Below are 815 nucleotides of genomic sequence, written 5' to 3' on the forward strand. Positions count from 1 at the left end.
GTTACAAAAGATTTCTATTTCAGATAAATGCTGTTCTTCTGAACTTTCTATTCATCAAAGAAACCTGAAAAAATTTCTACTCATTTGTTTTCAACATAATAATAAATTATTTTTGAGCAGCAAATCAGAATATTTTGAAGATTTCTGAAGGATCATGTGACTGAACTAATGATGCTAAAAATTCAGCTTTGAAATCACAGGAATAAATTACATTTTAAAATATAATCAAATTATTTTAAATAGTAAAAAATATTACTGCTTTTGCTGTACTTTGGATCAAATAAATGCAGGCTTGGTGAGCAGAAGAGACTTCTTTAAAAAAAACATTAAAACTCTTACTGACTGGTAGTGTACATAAAATATAAAAATGAATAAAATAATTAACAAGAAGAAATGTGAGAATTCTAATGGCAACTGAAAGGAGGGAAATCAGAGTTTCAGACGCAGAGTTGATGTGAAACAGCAGTGCACAATAATTATTGTTTCCACAAAGTATTTAAGATGTTAATGTATGGAAGCAGACCTGTTTGTTGTAGATGTTGACGGCGATCCTCTTGCGCAGCACCAGCTCCACAGACGCCGGGTGACTGAGCTGAACCGTGGCTTTCACGATCAGGTAGATCCGCTCGCTGGGCGCCGTGATCCGGTTCAGATGGATGGAGTCGTGGATGGACGAATCCCAGGAGCACACAGCCGACACCTGAGAGCAAGAGAAATCATCACATATGAACGCTACGAGACATAATTCATATTAATTTTATTAAATTGTATACATAATTTTTTTGTCAATAAATAAATAAATCAATAAAATAAGC

The 815-nt window shown here is 34.1% G+C and overlaps 1 protein-coding gene across 1 annotated transcript in view; it reads right to left on the reverse strand.

The window, feature by feature from the left end:
- The window catches only part of kif13a (kinesin family member 13A), a 90428-nt gene that overhangs the window by 19113 nt on the left and 70500 nt on the right, over window positions 1–815 (reverse strand). The window contains exon 31 of the mRNA XM_016472625.1: window positions 524–700. Within this exon, the coding sequence (XP_016328111.1) occupies window positions 524–700 (177 nt within the window). The remainder of the gene's footprint in view (window positions 1–523; window positions 701–815) is intronic.

The sequence above is a fragment of the Sinocyclocheilus anshuiensis genome, unplaced genomic scaffold, assembly GCF_001515605.1.
Source record: "Sinocyclocheilus anshuiensis isolate Anshui unplaced genomic scaffold, SAMN03320099.WGS_v1.1 scaffold796, whole genome shotgun sequence".
In the NCBI taxonomy this organism is placed as follows: Eukaryota; Metazoa; Chordata; class Actinopteri; order Cypriniformes; family Cyprinidae; genus Sinocyclocheilus; species Sinocyclocheilus anshuiensis.